Source organism: Zeugodacus cucurbitae, chromosome X, assembly GCF_028554725.1.
Source record: "Zeugodacus cucurbitae isolate PBARC_wt_2022May chromosome X, idZeuCucr1.2, whole genome shotgun sequence".
In the NCBI taxonomy this organism is placed as follows: domain Eukaryota; kingdom Metazoa; phylum Arthropoda; class Insecta; order Diptera; family Tephritidae; genus Zeugodacus; species Zeugodacus cucurbitae.
In genome coordinates, this window is record NC_071672.1 from 28084957 (window position 1) to 28110196 (window position 25240).

The 25240-nt window shown below is 35.7% G+C and overlaps 1 protein-coding gene across 2 annotated transcripts in view; it reads left to right on the plus strand.

Moving 5' to 3' along the window:
• The first annotated feature begins 2907 nt into the window (after window positions 1-2907).
• LOC105219702 (paired box protein Pax-6) overlaps window positions 2908-25240 on the plus strand; it is a 41385-nt gene continuing 19052 nt past the window's right edge. Inside the window, exons 1-3 of one of the 2 annotated variants that reach the window (XM_029045265.2) lie at window positions 2908-4756; window positions 7900-8080; window positions 11125-11350. In XM_029045265.2, coding sequence (XP_028901098.1) covers window positions 4506-4756; window positions 7900-8080; window positions 11125-11350 — 658 coding nt within the window. In that variant the 5' untranslated portion in view covers window positions 2908-4505. The remainder of the gene's footprint in view (window positions 4757-7899; window positions 8081-11124; window positions 11351-25240) is intronic. The other variant, XM_011195998.3, reaches the window with a different exon arrangement.

Below are 25240 nucleotides of genomic sequence, written 5' to 3' on the forward strand. Positions count from 1 at the left end.
AGAGAGCTTTTGAAGACAAAGTGACTCCGCCCTAAGTGGACTATACCTCAGGAACTACTGGACCAATTTCAACGAAATTCGAATAAAATCTTTTGGCATCCAAATATTCAGATATGTTATAAAAGGACATGAAAAAATAATGAAAAAATTTTATTTATGATTTTTATTTTTTTTGCTCAAAAATTATGATTAAAAAAATTACTCAAAATCATTAACGGTGAAGAAAATCATAAAAATCAATATATAATCATCGTTTTGTGATTTTTATAATAAAACTTATAATGATTACAGTCCCTGCTCTAAAGTAAAATCGTTAAAAGACGAACGATTTATTCAACAACTGAAGCCAGAAGCCAGAGGAACTTTGACGGAATATGTATATATATACTGTTTAACTTCCCTAACACGAATCACCATGTTCCACAAAAAACTTCGAGTTATGGAAGGTAATAGTATGAAAATTTTCTTCAATTGCCAATTCAATAGTTCGAGTTATGGAGAACTTTGAGTTATAAAAGTTCGAGTTATGGAAGTTCAACAGTAAATATAATCATTAAAAATATTTTAAATTTATGAAGTTCAGTTTTTGTAAACTTAAAATTTTAAGTTCATATAATACACCCTAATAATCCCCACACCTCTATATTACAAATTCATAATACATATTTTCATTCAGTCCTTTTTATATTTACATACATATATGTATGTATATACGTCCTACATTTACATATATGAATGTTCAAAATTGTATCAGGTCCCTCACGTTAGTCAAAACTTCTATCAATCAAATAACGGTTGTGGCCAACAGCCATATCCCATCAGGTCCGCGTTTCGCGTTCGGACAACGACGTGTTGGCTCTCTTGTCAATTCGGGGAGCGTTTTACATGGTACTACTTCATGCGTTTTTATATTGGTGCAGTTATTTTCATTTTTAGGTTACATATATCTCACTCTTTTCCGCGCACACACAGCCTTCCATAGCCGCCATCGACAATTCGCATTTCTTTCTTTCTTTCCCATCATGCTTACATTGTTAGATTTTTGTTGCGGCTGCAATAGCAAAGTTTTTTATGTTTGTTTCATTTTTTCTCCCTGTTTGTTCTGATGCGTGTGTGCGCTTATGTGTGTATTGCTTGTGAATATGTGCGAGGTACACGATGTTTTATTTGTATATATTTATTTGTTTACAGTTAGTACGGCGGCTGTTGGCTTGTACTTGGCTTGGCTTGGCGGCAACGACTTACCCAGCAGCCGCCAAGCTCATTCGTGCATTTTGTTTATTTTTTGCTTTTCCAACGTTGCGACGACGTTGATACTCTGGTTGGCTCAGCATTTGCTTGCTACCCTCTATTAATAAAAATATACATATATATACAGTGCGTACAAAAAGACTGCAGACAATTTTTAAAAATATTTCACGTGACCTCTTATTATGAACATAAAGGAATAAGTCAAAAGCAACAGTGTTAAGAATTTAGACGAAGTTTTGTCATAGATAAATAATTAATTATTTTAAATTTTTGGAATGCATATTATAATTTTATAATAAAATTCAATTCGATTTTGTAATAAAAAAAGTTTCGCCTTTATGTTATAATTTTTTTTTTTTTATATATACAGTGGAACTTCCATAACTCGAATTTCTATAACTCGTAGATCTCCATAACTCGAACTTTTGTATTGACAATAGCGTTTAGAAATTAAATTTCATACATATTTTCTTTCATAACCCAAACTTCCTTAACTCGAAGTTCTCCATAACTCGAACTCTTGAATTGGCAATAGAAGTCAAATGTCATACAAATCTCCTTCCATAAATCGAACTTTTCGACCAGGGCATAATAAAAAATTTAAAATTTTACTATCGAGGCACAATTTTAAAATAGTCACTATATATCGTATGAAAGAGAACAAAAAACATGATATTATACTTATGGATTGCACAAATCATATAACAAAGGCATGGAATACAGACGTCAAGAACCGAACAATTGCAATTGCTGGAACAAACAAAATTAAAGAATACATGCTTTAACGTATTTAAATAAATCGTTATGCGAAGTAAATAATTAAAACCGTGTATGAAACTATATTTTACAGCCTTCTGAAAAATGTATGTTTTAATGTTTTCTATAACTCGATGTCTCTCTAACTCGAAGTTTTTTTGTAGATTATGGTAATTCGAGTTAGAGAAATTCCACTGTATATCATTCGCTATATAGTTAAATTAATATATTTAATTCAACAGTTATTGGATTGACTGATCAACATTAGCAGTGCCTAGTTGAAAGAAGGTTCAAAGTAAACTCAGCACATTATAGCTAAAAAAGACATTTACAATTTTCAACAAAAGTTATTAAATAAAGTTGAAATTCCATAACTCGAAAATCTATAACTCGAAGTTCTCCATACATCGAACTCTTGACAATAGAAGTCAAATTTCATACAAAATAAGTTCCATAACTCGAAATCTCTCTAAATCGACGTTTGTTTGTGGATTATAGTGATTCGTTTTAGGGAAATTCGACTGTATATATGTAGATCTATAAATATAGTTTACTTAGCTTTCTTGCAAGTTAAAAAGCTTCGTCCCCAACTCGTGATGCGCTCGCTCTCATTTGAAAACTTCACACAACAGTTATTTTTATAAATACTAGTAATTTATAAATAATACTAATTTAGACAAAATACATATTATGTAAATCTGTATTTCTCTTTAATATTTGCCAAGAGATGGTTGCGCGGGGGGCATAGTGCTACAGCGGCTCGCGCATTTTTACTAACATTTCAGATTTTCAAATTATTTACAAATACATAATACATACTGTATGTATATGCGTATGTACAACCATGTCTTTTTAGATATGTACATAGGTTGCTTGCCAACTCGTATGGCTGAGTTGGATGCGTGGCAGTTATTGTTGCAACTGCGGTAGCTTCAGTCATTTCGCTTCGTTTGATGCGGCTTTCATTTTTGCTCCGCTCTTGGCCACACGATTTTGGCAGCGCACTGTTGCCGTCTGTTCGATGACTCCAGTCCCAAACGCGTTCACAAATAGTAAACAAGCACACATTCCTGAATACATATTGCCTTATGTGTGTATGTAATAATGTGCATGGTATGTTGACTGCATCCACGCATGCATAGCACACTACATGCTATAGTTCGTGCGCTCGGACGTCGCCAACGACATCGTCATCTTGTCGTTTATGCGCGTTCGTGTTTGTTGATTTGTTGGTTCTTCGGTTCGTTGGTTTGTTGGTGTATTTTTTCGCTTGAGAGCTCATTAACGTTTCGCTTCGCTAAGTGCGCTGTATCGCCTGGGAGACAGCAACGCGTTAGCCCAAGTAAACCGGCCAGCACCAAGGGAAGTTAAGCCAAACCAAGTCAAATAGCCAAAATCAAAATTCATCAAGCTGTGAAAAACGCTCGAACTTATAATTTTTGCTAAAGTTTTTCTTCACCCGTGTCTATGCGCGCGTAATATAGCTTCATGTGCAGGTGTTTGGCTGTGTGTAAGTCTTTGAAATAATGTATCTGATTGTCAAAAACCACTAAAATTTCACTCTTCACTTGGAAATTAGTGAACTATATATGCAAATGGAAATGAAAAATTCCATTAAAAAAGAAGAAAAACAAAATCTAGAAGAATGTGACAAGTAATTCAATTTAAAGTTCAATGTTAATTAAAAGTGAAATTTCTGCAATTCTGCCGGACACAACGCGGAAAAAGATACCTAAGCTTATATAAAGAGTGAAAATTGTGTGTAAAAAGTACCCACCGTTATATACATATGTATATGTACATAGGATTTATTTTAAAAGTTATCAACGCCTAAAGAAAATATTTCCATCGAAAAGCTCACAAAGTAATTGTGCACCAAGTTATATATACATAGCTACGGCATTTCACTTATGTCAACCTTAAATATTGTGTATATGTGAAATAAATAATATTTGTTTACTATTTTTGAAATTGCCGAAACGAAATAACAGGAATTAAGTATAATTCTAAATAAATGTAAATACAATGAATACTGAGAAATAATAATTGATAACAATATATACGTATACAAGTGTGTGTTAAATAACGAAATAATGCAAAAACTATACAAATAGCATTTCCGAAATGCAAACATAACGAATACAAATAAAACAAGAATTGATTAATACACATTTTAAATTAATGTATTTAATAGAACAGTGAGCTATCATTTCAACAAAAATCTGTTTGAAAAAAGTTTGGAGAAAACTTACAAAGAAATTTTTAAAAATAAAACACCAAAATCAAAACTTACAAATTGAAAATTAAGAAACAACGATAATTTCTTCTTTGCTACGAGTATGTGTTAATAAAAAACATGGCCAATTGAAAAAAAAAAACATGTCAATACCAATTAGCAAGCTCGCATTAAATTAATCATTTTGTGGTTCTTAACTACATTTCCCTTAATTGTTATTCACACTCTCACACGAAATATAAACAAAAATAAAAAACTTCCGATGATGATGCTAACTACAGAGCACCTCATGCATGGCCATGCATCGTCGGTCAGCCAGAGCGCACTCTTTGGTTGCTCGACAGCAGGACATAGCGGCATCAATCAGCTTGGTGGCGTCTATGTCAACGGACGACCGCTGCCAGATTCGACACGTCAGAAAATCGTCGAGTTAGCGCATTCTGGTGCGCGTCCCTGTGATATATCGCGCATTCTGCAAGTGTCCAACGGATGCGTTAGCAAAATTCTGGGCAGGTAAGAACCACAAGAAACGAAGCGTGGCCTTAACCAATAAATAAAAATTAATTAATTGTTATCTGTTTATACTATGTATTTATATTATTATGTATACTTTTCACTTATTCATATATATTATGTACTCATAATCTTAACGTAAGTTAAGCAATAAGTGCGCATTAAATTGATATAAATGCTTAAAACAAATCGTCCAATTTAATGCATTACTATACAAATTATTAAGTTAATTATCTTTAATATAGGTTAAAAGCATATATCTGTACATATGTGTATACAGCCATACATACATACTCGCATGAATGTTTAAACTTTAATGTCTGGATCTACTTTATTGAGAGAAATTTTTATTAACAAAAAAGCTTGCGCTAAAAAGCCGCCGCCGCGTACGTTTTTTGTGATATATGATTTTGTTTTTCAAATAACATAATAGAGTAGATAACAAAGTAGTGGGAGATCTTCAACAATGCTGATAAAGCTTTTGGGAATACACATAACAGAAGAACTGAAATGGCTAATTAGACATTACATATGAAAAACTAATTTAAGGTTGTTAGAGTAGCTCATTAACTATTTATTTATTTAGTATTTAACCAAGCTATTACTACTACACTTCCTTTGTTTTTGTTGTTGTGTCGATTCGCTATATACACACCTGCACAAAATAAAAGGTACACAAACATTTTTCAAGTAAAACACATCAAAAATAATTTACCAAAAAAAATCTACCAAAACGAATAGATAGGAAACTTCCACTATTACGATCAAACATTTTTATATGAAATCATATAGATTTCCCAAGACCTGTAGAAGCAAAAATGTTGAGAAATATCCTTAGAAGCGACGAAACAAAATTAGATTTATTAAGGAGCAATTGTGAAAGAAGTGTACGTCGCCCATTAAGAAAGGATTTATCTTTTTATTTCTCTATTTCTCCACTTTTTGGTGGTCAATCTACAGGATTTCAAAGCAAAGTTTAACCTCCTACTACATTTTTTTGATTGCAATGATGAAATCTTCCTGGCTATTCCATTTGGTAGCTTGACCTTTTAGAAATTCCTGTGAACTGTTTGAGCACTAACTTTATTTCCAATTTTTGCTGTCATCGCCTCCAATGACTTGAAAGTACCCACTTTGAAAATAGTTACAATGCGACAATCAAAAAATTTATTAGTTTTTTGTCGCTTTCTACGGTTATCCCTACTAGATTTCCATTTTAAAGCATTTATGTGACTTTTCGTTAATTTCCCTATGTCCAGAAGTAATTTTCCTTACATTCTGAGCTAGGAACGTGCTGGGTTTCATCTAGTATGTCCAAAAAAATTGTAAAAACTACAGTATGATGTTGTAAATACTCTCTACTAACTAAATAATGTTAAATATACAACAAAACATTTGTATCATAATTTATTTTTCCATATTAAATGTCTCATCAAAAGTGTACCTATTATTAGGGCAGGCCGATTCGGCTATGCAGCAAGTTTTGATCCTCATTGCTTTGTTTTGCTTAAGTTAAACGTGAAGTTTTCTTTTAAATTTTACTTGTAAATACTTAAAGAGTAGAATTGCGTTTGCACTTTGAAGAACTTTTTTTTGAAGAGTAAGCTTTGCTTTGTCAGCAAATAGACTTTTTTATTCTTTACTCATTTTTATGTTATCATATCTTCATTTTCAAAAACAAAAAATAATGTGCGAAAAAACCTAGACTTTATCCAGCACGTTTTAAACTGACTTCGAAGAGTTGATCAATTGTGTGAGACTTGTTTCCATTTTACGGAGTGCTGCAGGAAGAATATTGAGGAAAGAATTTTATTAGTAGAATTTTTCTTTGTTAGTCATTCGGAGTTAAAGGTTCATAGTTATATTATTATACATTGGAACTTCTCTAACTCGAATCACCATAATCCACAAAAAAAACTTCGATTTAGGGAGACTTCGAGTTATAGAATTTTCATTAAAAATTAAAATTTTTCAAAAAGCTGTAAAATATTGATTTACACAGTTACAGTACAGTTATTAACTTCGCAAAAAGTTTTATTGAAATACATTAAAACATGTATTCTGTAATTTTGATTGTTGCACTTTGCTATTGTTTGGCTCTTGGCGCTCATGCCTTTGTTACACGATTTATGAAATATCATATTTTTTGTTCGCCTCCAAACGAATATGCGGACTCCTTTAAAATTGTCCCTTGAAAGTAAAATTTTAAATTTTGTATTATGCCCTGGTCGAAAAGTTCGATTTATGGAAGTAAATTTGTATGAAATTTGATTTCTAAACGCTATTGCCAATTCAAAAGTTCGAGTTAATGAGATCTTCGACTTATAGAAGTTCGAGTTATGAAAGTTCCACTGTATATTGAATCTATAATGTTAATTTTGTTGTAGTATTACGCATTATCATTAAATACAAAAACATATTGATTTTAAGTTATTTTAGATGAGACAGGATATATTAATGTTAGGTCTAAACTATTTGTTGTCATAATTCTGAAACAAAACGTATACATACGTATGAGGAAAAAACTAATTGCAATATTGGATAAATATGACAGCTGTGGACTCATTGAACTTACGAAAGGCCACTGTAACTTGGAATTAAGAAACGTTTCGGTATATTGGGAAATTAATTTCTCAATAATTCTGTAAATAAAGTGATAATATTTAATCGGTTTTGGTCTGCGACTTGTTGTCTTAATAAATATAAAAGTACAAGTGAAAATTATATCGCTTCCTTGACTCAACAATAGCACATTTGACAAAACAAACCGGTGAATCGTGTTGTGATGTGCTGTAAATATGATTTATGTAATGTAGAGCAAAAGCTTAATAGTCGCAGTGTTTTGCTATTTTGAAGCGAACATTTTTCTTATTACCGTAAACAATATCGGCGCTGAGTTCAGCGTACGCAAGAAAAAGTTTGTTTTTAAAGATGAATGTCGTAAGAAATATTTGAAATATATCCAGAAAGCACATTTAATTGCTTGCGTACACTATATCAAGTGGCATAATCTCTAAATGCCCTAAGAAATACTTCAAATATATCCATATTCGTTTCCTCGCAAAGCTCTTTTGACTGTTTTCGTATACTATATTAAACTATTGATACATGTGCAAATCTGGCATTAATCTTTGTGTTTGCAGATATTACGAGACGGGTTCCATTAAGCCACGGGCGATAGGTGGTTCCAAGCCACGTGTTGCTACAACGCCTGTCGTACAAAAAATCGCCGATTACAAGCGCGAGTGTCCGAGCATTTTCGCGTGGGAAATCAGAGATCGATTATTGTCGGAGCAAGTTTGCAACAGTGATAATATACCAAGCGTAAGTATATACATGTATTATAACAATTGGAAAATAGTTAGCAACAAATAATATCTGCATATATTTTAAAGGAATCAAAAAGATAATGTCGAAATGTTTCAGTTTTTTTTACCGACTATTGCAGGCAAAATAATACATATGTTAAGAAATAATTCTTCGATAAAGAAATATTTATGTACCCACCGTCGGGCGATTTATGTCCGCCCAAACAATTTTTTTTTACCAAAATGAAAATATTATTGCCAATCAGCTGTTAATGGGAGTGTATAACTCGCTTTGCTGCCGTCTGTCACCTACAAACTTGGGACTGATTAAAAGTGCAGTTAATCGGGGTTAACTCTGCCGTCTGTCTAGGCTATAAGAGAGAGTCATTAAGATCTCATGAAAAAATGTTCGCTCAATGGAGGGGTCCTTCTAATAGAGGTGTCCGTTAGGAGAGGTTTCTCTGTATCTACATTTTTGGATTTGTCACAGACAACATTCTCCTAATGTCTCATTAGAAATAATAGTAAACCAAAGCTTTTTACTCGTAGTTGAGGCCTTGTGCGATTTAATATAAATTATATAATGCTATAATTTTTATTATTTACCATTTACATATGTGTAAATTAGCGATGGGATTCACAAGTCAGATATAAATACATACATGCATATGTATGTGTGCATGTTTGTATAGGCGTGTGCTCACAACTGATAACATCTATTGTTGTTATCTTATGAAAACAATACGATTACTGAAACAACAATATTACATACATGTATGTATGTATATGTCGCAATTAATAGCTTCATTGATTTCATTTTGTTATACACTATTTCTTTTATATTTGCCATTTCGCTTAAAATAAGAAAGAAAATTTGTATGCGCACGTTTTAACTGCCAGCTGTTACTCTCGGCTTGCTGCCATTGTAAAGAATTTCATCTGTTATCGCCGATTGGCTGTTGTGTATGCACCAATCACGAACGTCTGCGTGTGAGGGTATAGCATGCCACCACTTCCGCTACAGTAGTCGTCCTATGCTGGCATTACGTGTTGTAATGCCAAGTATTTTTGATTTATTAAAAGAGAACAATTGCGTTTTCATACATAATGTTACTGTTTCAATCGAAAATACTATTATGGTAAATTCTAAACAATAATTTCATATAATATACATATCTATATTAACATAGAGAGGGGGTCGTATAATTAGAAAGGATTTCGTTGCTTATATTTTAGCTTATATCTATGTATCTAGACATTAAATTTAATTCTACATAATTACTTACTTTCTATATTTAATAGCAACTGATATTAAAAATTTAAAGTTAAAAATGTATATAATGTACGTATTTCCAATAAAGTGGGCCTTAAACATACATATGTACTTAAGTCATGAAAATAAATTCAATATCTTGTAAAAAGGATTTGCTTACTTTAAAGTAACAGTCAATGTAATATATGTATGCACATACATACAAACATATGAACATATTCACATACAAGTGCATGCGCATGTACATCGAAAATTATAACTGATATTGTTATCTAATTAAAAGACATCAACTGAACGTACAGTTACGATGCTCGTATGTTCTTTACTATGATTAGGTCCAATTATTAGAATAGCAAATAAATTGAAACCTCCCATTGCCGGACACTGGCGGTCAACAATTTTCGTCCGCTTATGGGGGGTGTCCGCTTACGGGGAGAGCCCGTTTATAGGAGTGTACACACTTAAATAAACTTAATGATTAAATTAATGAAAATTAAATGACCAAGATTTATTTACATATGTGTGCATTTCAGTTTTGTTGTCAGATGTATTATAGTTACAATAAATTTATTCATGCTTGGCTATTCAAAAATTATTTTAACGTGGTTTGTCGCAACTTTATTTAATTCCTTTTTTTTAATTACTTTCCTGGCATTTCTAAGTCAGTATTTTATTTTTAAATTTATACAATTCGAAACAAAAAGTAGAAGAAATACAATAGCCCCACAAGAGCACGTGTTGATTTTTTTAAGTAATGCCACGTACATTTCTTTTTGTCGGTCAATCATACATTTGACAACGAAAGGTCTATGTGATTAACCGCTCCATGTTTCCATTGATTTGTAGTCCAGGGCCAATGGGACTCTGCAAAGTCTGCCTGTCGTTGAACCATATATTGAAGAGACTTCTTGCATATTGCTCTGCCATGCAGTCTAGATTCAATCGAACAACGAATCGAACAACCCCTTAGGCATACAATTCATTTTTGCTAAAATATGTATATATTTTTCACATTTTCTATCCACAAGTTTTGTTCTTGATTGAAGTACCTACTTCATTTAACATTCGTGAATTTTCCTTGCCAAAAAGTAGTTACTATGGCTGGTGTTCTTTGAGAAAATGTTTACAATTAATAAAATATGTTACGAAAAGCGGTCCATAACTTTGCTTAGCTCTCATTGTACATAGTAATTCCGAGCACAGTAGTCGTGAACCTGCTACTTTTATTACGAATAACTGAATATGCAATTAAAACAAATTAGAGCTGCCATTGTGCAATCAAACAACTTTGCTTGAGTGGCAACGTGCGGCGTCACGTCGCAGTTTTATTTGATCTGACATTCCGCCTACGCTTTTCCATTGATATTGTTCTGCCTGACATGTTACTTTGCAGAACTGGCGTTCGTGCGCCACGTGGCGTCAACCTCAAAGCAAGCGCACTCATCATATAGGTACGTACATATGTATGCTGTGTGGTCAAAAGTGTCACTTCGCTTGTTAATTAAATGTTCGACATATAAAATCAAACAGACGAACGTCGTTTCATAAGAATGCTTATACATAACGACAGATATATATGTACGTTGAAGCGTTTGAGCGCAATAGTATAGGGAAATTATATCGCCTTGATACGTTAATAAATTAATGTGGGTGTCATAATTAAACTTGAATTATTGACAATAAAAATCTTCACACATGAAAGAGATTATTAATTATTAACTTTTTACACAAATAAAAATTTACATTTTTAAATTCTAACAAAACTTATTGCTTTGCATTCATTAAAGGTTTCCTCAATAAATCGTGTTCTACGAAATTTGGCTTCACAAAAAGAGCAGCAGGCGCAACAACAAAACGAATCGGTATACGAAAAGCTACGTATGTTCAATGGACAATCAGGAGGCTGGGCTTGGTACCCCGGTAATACAACACCCGCCCACTTGACCTTACCACCCACGCCGACAGCAACGAATTTAACGGGGCAAATAGTGCGCGATGATTTACCAAAACGCGGTAAGTATTTATAAATATATACTGCTGAAAAATTTTTTTTAAAGAAATTCCGTCGTCAGCAGAACTTTAATTATTTAGCATTAAAAAATTAACATTAATTTTATAAGAAGTAGTGCACCGTTTTTAGTACAAATATATTTTTAATCTTATTAATAGCGGCCATACGCTCACCTTACGTTTTTTTATATACGAAATATCTATATTAAATACAAGAAAATTAATAATAATAATTAAAATATATAATGTATATATATTTATGCTTAATTTAATTGCTTTTGACATTTTTTGTATTTTTGAATGAGACGTGGGCAATTTCGTGGACAAATTCAATAATTTTTCTTTATTTATTGCCAAATGAAATTTTAGGACAAAAAGTTTGTTTATCTTAAAGATATACAGTGGAACTTCCATAACTCGAACTTTTGAATCGATCAAATTTCATACAAATTTCCTTCTATAACTTAAACTTCTATAACTCGAAGATCTCCATAACTCGAACTCTTGAATTGGCAGTAGAAGTCAAATTTAATACGAATTTTCTTCCATAAATCGAACTTTTCGACCAGGGCATAATACAATATTAAAAATTTTAGTATCGATATTATACTTATGGATTGCATAAATCATATAACAAATGCATAGGATACAGACGTCAAGAGCTCAAAAATACCAAACTGCAACAAACAAAATCACAGAATACATGTTTTAACGTATGAACATAAAACTTTCTGGGATATATTGGGTAATTGGGTATAAATCTATATTTTAGTTTAGTTTTTTGAAAAATTGTACGCTTTAATGAAAATTCTAAAACTCGAAAGTCTCTCTACCTCGTAGTTTTTTGTGGATTATGGTGATTCGAGTTAGAGTAGTTCCACTGTAAATTTAATGAGGGATTACTAAATAAATTCATAAATTCCATGCCACGAAAATCAATATATATATAATATATATATATATAAATATAAATTCCATGCCACGAAAATCAATATATATATATAAATATATATATACTAGCTGACCCGGCGAACTTCGCCCCGTCCAATTTTTATTTGAAATAGTTAAAACGCTTTTTGAACTCTGTTCAAGGCCATTGTTAATATGAATGATTTGAAATGAATGTTAATATATTCAGGGAATAACGTCTCTGATCAATTTAAATATTTTTAGCGAAGTTCGTTCTTTGTTTTGTTGTGTAGCGTGTAAACAAATAAAGAAGATGGCTCTCCAACACGCTAACATGACACATACATACCTATGTATGTACATATGAAACTGTAAAATTTTGAACTTAACCGATAAATCGGTTTGAATCATTCGAATTCTCAGAATGAACATTTCCTCACTTTTAGATTTGCTGTGTTGTAGTAAACTATTCACTACAGTTAAATTATTATTTATGAATAAAGACGGAAACCTTAGTATATATCTGGTATAAAAATCCACGGGATTGAGATTTGAACTTGAGGTCAAAATTTTTAAAATTATTAATGAAGTTGATAATAAGCACAAATTTTCATAAAATAGTTAATTTTTGATTTTATATTCAAGTTTTTAACAAATAAGTTAATTACAAAATTGTTAGTTGATAACATGTAACATTTAATTTTATAATCTTAGGATAGATAATTCTTAATTTTTAATAGTAGTATTTATTTTTTTGAATTATAAACATTTTAATTTAACTTAGCACTAATTGGTGCACAATATTTTTGGTTAACCTGTCTCGAGCTAACACAAATAGATTTGATGGTTTTCCCACACGTGAGCATGCAACATATAATTGCCCATGGGAAAAACATGGATTATCCAAATCTAACCCACAAATGGACATTTATTTATAACTTTACTCCATACTTATGTTGTGCTTAAGATAAAACAGGAAAATAGTGTTTTACAGTTCATACTTAGGTTATGCTTAAGCACTGAAAATGGGAGGCTTAAGCAATGCTTAAATAACAGCTGATTTTTGTTTTGAATTTGCTTTGAATTTTCAGCGACATCTTTCGTAGCGTAGGGCAAGTGTCCGTTCGTTTGCACTCAATAACAGCTTATACTTTTCCTTCAGTTCCCATAGGTGCTCCGACTCGCTAGTGTTGAAATTTGGGGTTCTTTTGTTGTTTTCATCAATTTTTGATATAATTTTCCTCGCAAATTTATGTATTGTCTGTTATAATTTAAATATTTCAAACATATTTTTATGAATGACATTTGTAAAACATATGTTGCCCATAACGTTGCCATATATCATAATAAAATTTTATAGAAATTAAGCATTGACTGTGAAACGCAAACGACTACTCAGTTTGCAACAATACCTAGCTAAGATTTTATTTAGGCACAACTTAAGTATGGACTGTGAAACCGGGCATTCTTCTTCTTCTTAACTGGCGTAGAAACCGCTTACGCGGTTATAGCCGAGTCCACAACAGTGCGCCACGCATCTCTCCTTTTGGCGGTTTGTCGCCAATTGGTAATACCAAGTGAAGACAGGTCCTTCTCCACCTGGTCCTTCCACCGGAGTGGAGGTCTCCCTCTTCCTCGGCTTCCACCAGCGGGTACTGCATCGAAAACTTTCAGAGCTGGGGCACTTTCATCCATTCGAACAACATGACCCAGCCAGCGTAGCCGCTGTCTTTTTATTCGCTGGACTATGTCTATGTCGTCGAACAACACATACAGCTCATCATTCCATCTTCTGCGGTATTCGCCGTTGCCAATGTTTAAGGGACCGTAAATCTTCCGCAAAACCTTTCTCTCGAAAACTCCTAGTGCCGTCTCATCGGATGTTGACACCGTCCACGCTTCTGCACCATAAAGTAGGACGGGAATGATGAGGGACTTGTAGAGTTTAGTTTTTGTTCGTCGAGAGAGGACTTTACTTTTCAATTGCCTACTCAGTCCATAGTAGCACCTGTTGGCAAGAGTGATTCTGCGTTGGATTTCAAGGCTGACATTATTATCGGTGTTAATGTTGGTTCCTAGGTATACGAAATTATCTACAACTTCAAAGTTATGACTGTCAACAGTGACGTGGGAGCCAAGACGCGAATGCGCTGACTGTTTGTTTGATGACAGGAGATATTTCGTCTTGTCCTCGTTCACCACCAGACACATTCGCTTCGCTTCCTTATCCAGGCGGGAAAAAGCAGAACTAACGGCGCGGGTGTTGTTTCCGATGATATCAATATCATCGGCGTACGCCAGGAGCTGTACACTCTTGTAGAAGATTGTACCTTCTCTATTTAGCTCTGCAGCTCTTATAATTTTCTCCAGCATCAAGTTAAAGAAGTCGCACGATAGCGAGTCACCTTGTCTGAAACCTCGTTTGGTATCGAACGGCTCGGAGAGGTCCTTCCCGATCCTGACGGAGCTTTTGGTGTTGCTCAACGTCAACTTACACAGCCGTATTAGTTTTGCGGGGATACCAAATTCAGACATCGCGGCATAAAGGCAGCTCCTTTTCGTGCTGTCGAAAGCAGCTTTAAAGTCGACAAATAGATGGTGTGTGTCGATCCTTTTTTCACGGGTCTTCTCCAAGATTTGGCGCATGGTGAATATCTGGTCAGTTGTTGATTTTCCAGGTCTAAAGCCACACTGATAAGGTCCAATCAGTTTGTTGACGGTGGGCTTTAGTCTTTCACACAGTACGCTCGATAGAACCTTATAAGCGATGTTAAGGAGGCTTATCCCACGATAGTTGGCGCAGATTGCGGGGTTTCCCTTTTTGTGGATTGGGCAGAGTACACTGAGATTCCAATCGTCGGGCATGCTTTCTTCCGACCATATTTCGCAAAGAAGCTGATGCATGCACCTTATCAGCTCTTCGCCGCCATATTTGAATAGCTCGGCCGGCAATCCATCGGCCCCCGCCGCCTTGTTGTTCTTCAAGCGGGTAATTGCTATTCTAATTTCTTCACGGTCGGGCAATGGAACATCTGTTCCATCGTCGTCGATTGGGGAATCGGGTTCGCCATCTTCTGGTGTTGTACTTTCACTGCCATTCAGCAGGCTGGAGAAGTGTTCCCTCCACAAACACAGTATACTCTGGTCATCAACCACTAGATCACCGCTGGGGGTCCTACAGGAGTGTGCTCCGGTCTTGAAACCTTCAGTTAGTCGCCGGATCTTTTCGTAAAATTTTCGAGCATTAACCCTGTCGGCCAGCTTGTCAAGCTCGTCATACTCACGCATTTCTGCCTCTTTCTTTCTTTTTCTGCAAATGCGTCTCGCTTCCCTCTTCAGCTCTCGGTATCTTTCCCATCCCGCTCGTGTTGCGGTCGATCGCAACATTGCGAGGTAGGCAGTCTGTTTTCTCTCCACTGCGAGACGACAATCCTCATCATACCAGCTGTTTTTTTGGCTTTTCCGAAAGCCAATGGTTTCGGTTGCAGCTGTACGTAAGGAGTTTGATATGCCGTCCCACAGCTCCCTTATACCGAGATGCTGATGAGTGCTCTCAGAGAGCAGGAGTGCAAGTCGAGTAGAAAATCGTTCGGCTGTCGGTTGTGATTGCAGCTTCTCGATGTCGAACCTTCCTTGTGTTTGTTGACGTGTGCGCTTTTCTACACAGAGGCGGGTGCGTATCTTAGCTGCTACAAGATAGTGGTCCGAGTCGATGTTGGGACCACGAAGCTTACGCACATCAAAAACACTGGAGACATGTCGTCCATCTATCACAACATGATCGATCTGGTTGCGAGTGATTCGATCCGGGGACAGCCAAGTAGCTTGATGGATTTTCTTATGCTGGAATCTAGTGCTACAGATGACCATATTTCGGGCCCCGGCGAAGTCGATCAGCCTCAGACCGTTTGGTGATGTTTCGTCATGGAGGCTGAAGTTTCCGACTGTTGTGCCAAAGACACCTTCTTTACCCACCCTAGCGTTGAAATCGCTAAGCACGATTTTGACATCGTGGCGGGGGCAGCGCTCATAGGTACGTTCTAGGCGCTCATAGAAGGTATCTTTGGTCACATCGTCCTTCTCTTCCGTCGGGGCGTGGGCGCAAATCAGCGATATGTTGAAGAACCTCGCTTTGATGCGGATTGTGGCTAGACGTTCATCCACCGGAGTGAATGCCAGGACTCGACGACGGAGTCTCTCTCCCACCACGAATCCCACACCGAATTTGCGCTCCTTTATATGGCCGCTGTAGTAGATGTCACAAGGACCCACCTTCTTCCGTCCTTGTCCCGTCCATCGCATTTCTTGGATTGCGGTGATGTCAGCCTTTACTCTTACGAGGACATCAACCAGCTGGGCAGAGGCACCTTCCCAATTAAGGGTCCGGACATTCCAGGTGCATGCCCTTAAATCATAGTCCTTTATACGTTTGCCGTGGTCGTCATCAAAAGGGGGGTTTCTCATCCGAGGCCTGTGTTTCTTATTCACTGGTTATTCGTTTTTATGTGGTGGGTCCCAAGCCCTACGCACAACCGCATAAGCGGGATTCGCCTTCTCACTTTAGCTCGCTTCCAGACGGATGTCTGTTGGCTGCCCAGAGGATACTTGGTCTAAGACCGGAAGTTGTGAGCTGCTTGAGCCACCTGTAAAAGAATCGTTCCTGGCCACTCCCAAGTGAATGGCAGTCAGAAACTTTCCTCACTTACGTGAACTTCTACATATGACTCCATCCTCCAACCGGGCATTAGCCATACAAAATTCTATACCTAAATGCAAATAAATGAAATTTTTTTTTGCATTTAGGAAATACATGCAGAAATCAACTCTGCGATTTCCTAAATTCCTCTGAAATCTCCCAAATTCGAGGAAGATTTACTGGAAAAGAGTGGCAGCATTGCTTATTTGTCTGACCATACATATGTACATAACTTTATTTATTTCACAAATTGTATGTGATTTTTTCTTAAATTTAGAATATTGGAAGTCATAGATTCGTATAATTTTACCACAAATGATATAAACTTCAAACAACGCATTTTCATTTAATGTTTTTAGCAAGTGGCAGCTTTTGTTATGACAGCCTAAATCCATGAAAATTTAGAAAGAAATGTAGCGCCATCTACTGTAACATAGCGCACTTAGCGCCACCAACTGGTGGATAACTCTTTGCTAATAATAAACAAATAATTTGCAATAAATAAATAATGCGACTATAAGGAGAGTTATAAACTATCCTATCTTTCAAGTTGGACCAAACTGCACACAGTGTTAAAAATTTCAATAAAATCGGTTTAGTAGTTTAGGAGTCCATCGAAAACAAACAACGTGACACGTGATTTTTATATATTAAGATATATATATATAGATATATGGATTATAAGATGTTGCCTTAACTCCTATACCTGCATGCAACTGTATTTCCACGATTGCTAAAGGTGACATTACAAAAGGAGGCACGATTAATTGCATACATACATACTTACATTTATATATATATATGCATTATGGTAGCATCCATCAACTGCCGCTTATGACGAAAATACTGCGGGTGTCATCTGTCATTTATGTACATATTTTCTGCATCATTAAGCTTATGCATGATATACATGCAATCAGCATATTAATGAAAAATCAGATACATATAAATATACATATGTATATTCATTGTAACGCTATTAATTTAATAGCCCAATTATAAAGAATGGAAAAAAATTAATATTAATTGTTGAATTTCCACGTAATTTTTATACCCGCATAACAGCGTTATGGCACAGCGTTCACATAACACCATAAATAATTTCGCCAACAATGCAAACGCTGTTAATATTTAATGCAGATACCAAGATAAGTTGGAAAATGCACTATATGTATTAAAAGGGTGATCCATTTTGTTTATTAATGTTTATTTTAATTCGAAAGACCAATCTTTGGCATTTATTTTTTAAAGATTATCTCTTTCAAATGTTGGTCGCGGCTCCGTCTCAGTTAGTCCATCCGTTGAGTCCAATTTTCACCGACTCGTTCGAGCATTTTGACTGGAAACTGGCGAATGACACGCGTATTTCTAGAATTATTGCTATGCTATCGCTACCGCTGTCATCAGCAAACAGTCGGCGCATTCGCGTCTTGGCTCCCACGTCACTGTTGACAGTCATAACTTCGAGGTCGTAGATAATTTCGTATACCTGGGAACCAGCATCAACAACACGAACAGTGTCAGCCTCGAAATCCAGCGCAGAATAACTCTTGCCAACAGGTGCTACTTTGGACTGAGTAGACAATTGAACAGTAAAGTCCTCTCTCGACGAACCAAAATCAAACAAGTCGCTTATCATTCCCGTCCTGCTTTATGGTGCAGAAGCTTGGACGATGTCAACATCAGATGAGACGACACTAGGAGTTTTCGAGAGGAAAATTTTGCGCAAGATTTACGGACCTCAGAACATTGGCAACGGCGAATACCGCAGACGATGGAACAATGAGCTGTACGAGTTATACGACGACATTGACATAGTTCAGCGAATAAAAGGCAGCGGCTACGCTGGCTAGGTCATGTTGTCCGAATGGACGAAAACACTCCAGCCCTGAAAGTGTTCGATGCAGTACCCGCCGGAGGAAGCAGAGGAAGGGGAAGGCCTCCACTCCGTTGGAGGGACCAGGTGGAGAGCGACCTGGTTACACTTGGGATCTCCAACTGGCGCCGAACTGCGAAGAAGAGAGAGGTGGCGCACTATCGTCGATTCGGCTATAACCGGCTAAACGGTTGCAACGCCAATCACATACATATCGCTACCGCTCTTACTTTGTCGAGAGCCACAGCATAGCCTAGCATAACAATGTAAAAGTATGTGCTCTTAACTTAAATAACGAACATCGGAGATTTGTAAGTACTCGGTTTAACGAACAGCATGAAGAAGACATATGAAGAAATCAAATAAGAAACCACATTTTATAAATATGTCCGTATTTTCCAGATATAAGGGATGTGCGGCATAAATCGGTTGAGAAGAGTTCGGGCAGAAATGCACGAGCAAAACCGACCACTGACCTACCCAAAAAAAACCGGTTTTTCTACGAAAACCCACTACCCACTCGTGGAAGTTTTTGCAAAAAACCGGTTTTCGTTACACCATCCGACTACCCACAGTGCCACAGGTGCGCCACAAAAAAACCGGTGCCAAAAAGTAATCAATAACCGGTCACTGTAGTACTACACAGTACCAGGCGTTTGCCGCAACAATTCGGTAGTAAGTGGGGTAGGGGTTTTAGCGAAAAATTGGCAATACGGGAACCCTATATATGCAATTTGTCAAAACAATATACACCGGCACAAAAAATCAGCGGATTTGACGTTCAACTTAACTCTAAATCCGTTTATGCCTCCGAGTTAACTCGTCTACATACGTAAAGAAAATGTGTATATTCTATCCGAGTAGATCATTTAACTCGTGGTGAAAAAGTGTTTATGCATGTGGGTTGAACTTACCCGTGTATAATATAACCGAGTAGAAATGAAGCATAAACGTAGTATATGTTGAGTTTTATAAAAAAGCTTAAAATTATTGAAAAAAAACATAGCTCTCTACTCGAAATAACGAAAAATTTGATGAACCGAATAGGCCTGACAATTAATGTGTTCGTTATTTCGGAAAACTACTGCACTTCAATGTATATTGCACAGCTCTGTGCTATACTTCGAAAAGATTTCTGAAGAAAACGAAAAAAAAAAACAAACACATGCGAGAGCTGTAGCACATTAAAATTTTCATTAGCTGTGCTGTGCTACCGCTCTCAATTTTTTGCCAAAGCATAGCGCAGAATTTAATTTTTTGCTCCCGCTCCAGCTATAGTTTTTTACCTAACAAAACTCGGTGCAGAGTAGAGCACATACTTTTACATTAGGCGTGTTTTATTTGACCAGCAATTTAAGCTATTAGCTTATTTTGTATGGAAGACTTAGCCAACATAATTATGTTGTCTTGTCATAAGCTATCATAGCTTGTATATTGAACTAGAGGCATTGCCAGTTCATCGTTTTTTTTCATTCACAATAGTGGGGTTTTTCCGAAAAAATGTAGTTGGCAATAGCGAGAAACCCCATTTTGACAGATAAAAATGTAAACAAACCAAAATTTTAAATTCTATCGAACTTTATCCATATTTATTTAGACCATCCCGGATGTAATAATGATTGTAGATTCCTTAAAAGCTCAGAATATTATAGAAAAGCGGTAAATAAAAGGAAATTTGATTTATAAATTCAACTTTTTTTTTTCAAATAAATTACATTTCAGCTGAGAGTTCGGGCCCGCATTGCCAACACGATTCATTTTTAAGCGAAGATTTGAAATAAGCTAAATGCGTTTCATTTGTCCATGATTTAGCTATTAGCTTGTGGTGGTCAAATAAAACACACCTATTGTTATGCTGGGCTATGCTGTGGCTCTCGAAAAGTGGGAGCGGTAGCAAGAGTTACATGAAATGCTACGAGAGTAGCGTAGTTTTTCAAACGCTGGCTCCAAGGTCTGAATCGAAGCGGGATTGTCCGCATAGACTTTAAACTTTACATATTCTCACAGGAATAAGTCTAACGGTGTGATATCACACGAACTTGCTGACCAATCGACCAACCTAAAACGTGAAATTAAATATACATGAATCAATTGATTGACGCGATGTGGGGAAGTGGCGACGTCTTGTTGAAACCAAGTGTGGCTGAGATCACGAGCATTAATTTCAGGCAGTGGCGTAGCTAGGGGAGGACCCTAACCGGGTGACACCCGAGCCCGACTATGACAATCAGTTCTACCTATACAAAATCGTACATCTGTGGCAGAGAGCATAACCGCCACTAATCAAATAATCTAAGTAACTATAATACCGTACCACGAGCAGACAACGTATAATATAGAGAAGGTTCATGGTGTGCCGATTGTCACTTTGGCCCGCTTTTCGAAGGGGTACTCGTCAATAATAATCCAGTGTCGCCACAGAAATCTATGAGCCAGTTTCACCACAAATTTAACATCGGCGCGCTCGAAATAGCAGAAATTAGCATTTTCTGTGTTAAATGAGAAAAATTATGTTAATTTCAATGTTAATTACTGTACGCTTACAGCTTCGCTTATACTCTGTATAAAATTTCGTTTACATTTGATATCAAAATACATACGTACATATGTAAAAAATCATGAATCATGAATAAGACTTGTAATCAGTGTCGCACGTTCGCAGGGAAGTGCTCCTCAATCACTGCAAAGCATCTGTTAAAAGACTTTCGACAACGCGCTGGAGTGCTCTGTATGGTGCAGTAAAAGTATTGGCTGAAAATTTTGATGGGATAATATCTGCAATTGAGGAACTATGTGACCAAGACGTAAATTTAGAAACTTGAGGTGCTGCACAAAATCTTATCTCTGCTGTGTGCAATTTCTCATTTCATTGTTTTCTTTTCTTTTGGAATGATATGCTAAGGGAAGTGAACAATGCTCATATTGCATTGCAAAATAAAGGTTTATGTGTTGATGAAATAATCATAAAACTAGAAGCACTTCGTCTATTCATTGGAGAGAAACAGTTGCATCTAGCAGGAGAGGCATTAGATTTTGCTGTACAAAAATCGGAAGAATACAACATTTCGATGGAACGACGAATTCGTCGCAAGAAACGCATGCCCGCTGAGATAGCCACCGATACTGGACTTACACTTAGAGCGGAACTTCAAAAGGACATGTTAGAATGTCTTGACAGATTCAACATTGAACTCGAAACACGAGTAAAGTCCATTAAAGACGTAGCTTCATTGTTTGAGGTTGTGCAGTCAAAGACCTTGCTTTTGGCAAACACTGAACAGTTAAAATTTGCTATATCAAAATTTACTAACCTTTACGATGAAGTATCAGAAACTTTTAGAAATACCAAGATTGAGAAGACATTTAAAAGCAGCTAATATTACTGTCTCTAATTGGGCGACGCTGGACTATTTGAAATTCATTGTGGAATGGGATTTTACAGCATTTCTTCCGAATCTAACGGTCGCACTAAAGTTATTTATGACAATATGTGCATCAGTCGCTTCATGTGAGAGAAGTTTCAGCAAATTAAATTTAATTAAAAATTACTTGCGGTCTACAATGACTGAAGCCAGATTAAACAATCTTGGTATTTTAACGATAGAACATGAAGCAACACAAAATATAAATTTTGAAGACGTGATTTCGGAGTTTGCAAGTGTCAAAGCTAGAAGGAAGAAAATTTAATTTTTTCACATAATATACTAATATTTGTAATACTCGTGTTTTAATGAAATGTAAATGATTATTACTTTTTTATTTTAAAAGTTTTGATTGGGTTTTGGGGTGACACCTTCAAAATCGACCCCGGTTGTCACTTATGCTAGCTACGCCACTGATTTCAGGCATCAAATAGTCGGTCATCCCTATAATTAATAAAATTAATTACTTTATTTATGCTATGTACAGATGAAAATTTAGTACTAACAGCACTGATAACAGTTACTGTAACTTCACTTCTATATGTACATACATATGTATTGTCCATAGCTACTGAAATAAAAGTTAAAAAGATTTTGGTACTTCATTTCAATTTTAGTAGGCGAAATGACCAGCGGAATAGGCGTTTTCTATTGAAAAACCCGCAATGTGGTGTAATATATTAACTTTATAAATAATTTGCTACAATACACCCTTCCGTTACACTTTAAGCACATACATGTACATATGTATGTATTGCTCAATTTCGCTTTTCATGCGCAAATATCATTGTCTTACCCACTATGCTCCGCCCAGCTCACAAGTATCTAATAATACTGATCTGCCCCTTGCAAAGGAATCTAATTTTGAGGTTTTGTACGATATTAATGTAACAAATTGTTTCAACCCCAGATTATTATATGCGGAGGAAAACGGAAACATACAAATGTGTATATATGTATATGTATGTAGATGTGGGTATTTTCGGTCAACAAGGAGTAGTAGTATCCTTTTGGTTAGCCCATCAGCATTTTATATTATTAATTTAGCTCTAGCTCTGAATTGCAAATGGTTTTTATGCTCACTCCAATTGCTGTACTTACATATGTAAGTACCGGAGGCGAACGCTACAATAAAGTTATTACACCAAAAAATCTTAAAAATCCGCTCTCTTAGATTGCTGCGGTAGTATACGGTTTTTATGCAACAAATTTCAGAGAACGAGGAATGCATTTGGCATATACACATATTGCTACATATTCATATGAATGATTTTTTTTATATTCACTGCAGTAATGTAATTAATTTGCAAAGCCTTAAACAAACAAATCTTAAATTTTCTTCCCCTCCATGTGCGACATATGTCACCGTGAGTTTTACGGTTATATCAGTAACAATTTTGCGAATGAGCGGCGGCAGTTGGTTTATCAATGGCGATATCAGCGTTCAGATCGAACTCGGTGTTGTGCTGCTGTTTTGTTACTCAATTGGCCTTTATGACAAACAACAAATGACCATCAAATTAACTACTTGTCCATTTCATAGTGTAGATGGCTATGTGTGCGCTTATTTGCGCAAATGTTTGATCATCTGTGTCAAAACTGTTGTGGGCAAAATGAAAAGGGATGTCACCAAGCATTCGAGAGGGTAAAATTTTGCTACTCATTGTAGTTGTAATTGCACCTTCACTCGTAACTTATTTGTACACAACAGAGGGATGAATGAAATCTACAAATTCGCGGCAAATAAAGTGGATGTCCGTGTTTAAGTATTTGTTTAAATGCAGTGAAAAGCTTTGCGAAAGCCTGGCAATAAAAGGAAATTGTCGCTAGCCACAAATAAAATTTTCAGGAATGATTACTGCTTCCAGTTGGGAAATTATTGCTCATATTACGGCATTCACATACAGAGGTAGTCAAAATTATTTACACATCGGACGTTTTTTTACAAGTTTCACAGAAAAAGCTTTGGCTTGTTGTTGTTGTTGTCGCAGGGTAAAAAAGTGTTATGTTGTTGTAAACCTTGATCTATTCCTGAGCGAATGAAGTCAATTTGGCTAGAATAGCTAGAAATATGGCGAAGATATACGCAAATGAACTGAAGACTCGCAGTAGTCAAAAGTATTTACACACAATTTTTTTGCGTCAAAAGTATTTACACAAGGTGGTTTAGCCTTTATCCTTGGATTTGGTTTAAGCCAGAGTAGTAATTCGATTCTATTGCATTCATAACAACCTAACTCAGCCATAATATATAAAAATTGGTAAATAAAATGTCGAAAACAAAGGAAGGCTTCGGAGTTAGTTAAAATTTATAGAATTTGATGGAATACTGCTTATAATGTTATTAAAAAGAAGGACACGAAATATTACAAGGGCAATTTAGAGATAACTGGGCGGAAACCTGTGATAACTCAAAGAGAATGCAGAAGATTAGTAGGAACTGTCATACAAAATCCCACAATTAGTCCTGTTAATATTGCAGCAGCATCGAATCAGCATATTACATAAACAGTCAATGATGCTACACTGTTAAGGACATTTAAAAATAGTAACATAAATACCTACGTTGTGCATAAATTTGACCACTTCCGAAACCATAAAAGCTTTATTTCCGAAACCAAAACAACGATAAGCCTCTCATTTGCCTTAAAATGCATCCTAAAGCCTGTCGTGGGCAGATAAGGCTGAATTTTAGTTCCAGGGCTTCTTTAGTAAACGCTTTATGCATTTACCACGTGAAAAGAAGAATAATGCAGTTTAGACGCTAAATAGAGTCGGGAGTGACATTATGATTTTTTGAAATTTTTTTGGAAATTTTCCTTACTTCTGTTTTGAAGATTTGGTACTAATTTAGGGACCCTAAATCATCCGGATATATCAAAATTCACATGACAATGTCATTGTAGTGGTTAGTCGGCCTTTTTCAACTATTTACTAAATTTTACAACAGGGCAATGCTCCATTTCATAAAGGATCTTTACCTACAAAAG